This window comes from Poecilia formosa, unplaced genomic scaffold (assembly GCF_000485575.1).
Source record: "Poecilia formosa unplaced genomic scaffold, Poecilia_formosa-5.1.2 Scaffold45, whole genome shotgun sequence".
Lineage (NCBI taxonomy): Eukaryota > Metazoa > Chordata > Actinopteri > Cyprinodontiformes > Poeciliidae > Poecilia > Poecilia formosa.
The window spans coordinates 2,977,661-2,979,098 of NW_006799984.1; the positions used below are offsets into that span (position 1 = coordinate 2,977,661).

The window sequence follows — 1,438 nt, forward strand, 5'->3', positions numbered from 1 at the left end:
TCGGAGTGTACCTGGACCACAGAGCAGGTATTCTGTCCTTCTACAGCGTCTCTGAATCCATGACTCTGATCCACAGAGTCCAGACCAGATTCACTCAGCCGCTGCTGGCTGGACTTTATGTTTATAATGGTGGAGGTTCTGCAGAGTTCTGTAATCCCAACTAGATTCTCTCTCTTCTCTCTGATTAAGGTTCATTCTGCTGTTTTGTTCTTTATTTTTCTGGTTTATATGTAGATTTCTGTGTTCATTAGCCATAAAAGAAAACATCAGCAGTCTTTTATTCTCTACATGAAAATATAAACTTCTCTGGGTTCCAATTGGTTTGGTTTAATATTTCTATTGATGCATTTCAATGTTGTTGTTCTTGTTTAAATCAGTTGAAAGTTAAGTGAACTTACTTCTGTATTATTTATGATTCAAAGAAGAAAGTAAAACTACCATCGACTTAGAACCAATACTGGTTTTCCTGTACCTCTTTGTATAAATGTTTGGTTTTCTTCAATAAAAACACTTAATTACTAAAGAAAAATTATTTGTTTTTCTTCATTTTTACAATAAATTGTGAGTTTTGTCATCTAAAGTGCAGAAACATTTCCTTCAGAAGGTGTAAAGCGATGGTGGAGAAGATCATAATCTAATGTTTACAGCAACAATCTGGTTGGTTGGGTGGATGGATGGATGAATTGTAGGATAGATGGAATCATTTTGACCACTCAAAGCACTTTAAACTAGTCACATTCACCCATTTATACACTGATACGCAGATCAGTAGGCAATTTGGGGATGGGTGCCTTGCCCAGGGGCACCTTGGCATGTGGCAGGAGGATGCTGGAATCGAACCTACAACCTTCTGATCACAAGATGACCACTCTACCCACACAGCCACAGTAAGTTCACTTATGTCAGATTTAATCAATTCCTGGAGTTGACATCTTAATCTTTCATAAAGAATGTTGTGACAATTTAAAAATTCACAATAATGACATTATCTCTCTTAGTGTTGTATTATTTCCTCAATTTTTAATAAAGTTGCTACTCTACACTCCTCACTAATATTATTTGTACGATGTATTTGGTAAAATGTCTGCGCAAACATTGTTGATTTTTGTTCATTAGAGAGCAACCAAGCTCTATTTGTATCACTCATTTGGTTAATCCTCCCCCAGGATGACACTCCTCCCATCTTCCTGTTCAAACACATCTTGAAGCTGGGAGGAACCACCAGCTGAAGGTGGAAGCTGATTGGCTGCACCCAAAGTTCAAACCAGTTTCTGTTTTCAGGAAATGAAACTTACACAGTCACTGAGACTGAGAGCAGAAATGGAGCAGCAGGCAGTTCATCTGGATCGAGAAACTTTCTTCTGTTTGATCTGTTTGGATCTACTGAAGGATCCAGTGACGATTCCCTGTGGACACAGCTACTGTATGAACTGTATCA

The 1,438-nt window shown here is 38.1% G+C and overlaps 2 protein-coding genes across 2 annotated transcripts in view; one reads left to right on the top strand and one right to left on the bottom strand.

The window, feature by feature from the left end:
* Positions 1 to 1,438, bottom strand: part of LOC103138022 (neuropilin-1a-like) — a 19,386-nt gene that overhangs the window by 2,799 nt on the left and 15,149 nt on the right. The window lies entirely within an intron of this gene.
* Positions 1 to 1,438, top strand: part of LOC107836225 (E3 ubiquitin/ISG15 ligase TRIM25-like) — a 7,744-nt gene that overhangs the window by 2,134 nt on the left and 4,172 nt on the right. Inside the window, exon 2 of the mRNA XM_016671467.1 lies at positions 378 to 383. Within this exon, the coding sequence (XP_016526953.1) occupies positions 378 to 383 (6 nt within the window). The remainder of the gene's footprint in view (positions 1 to 377; positions 384 to 1,438) is intronic.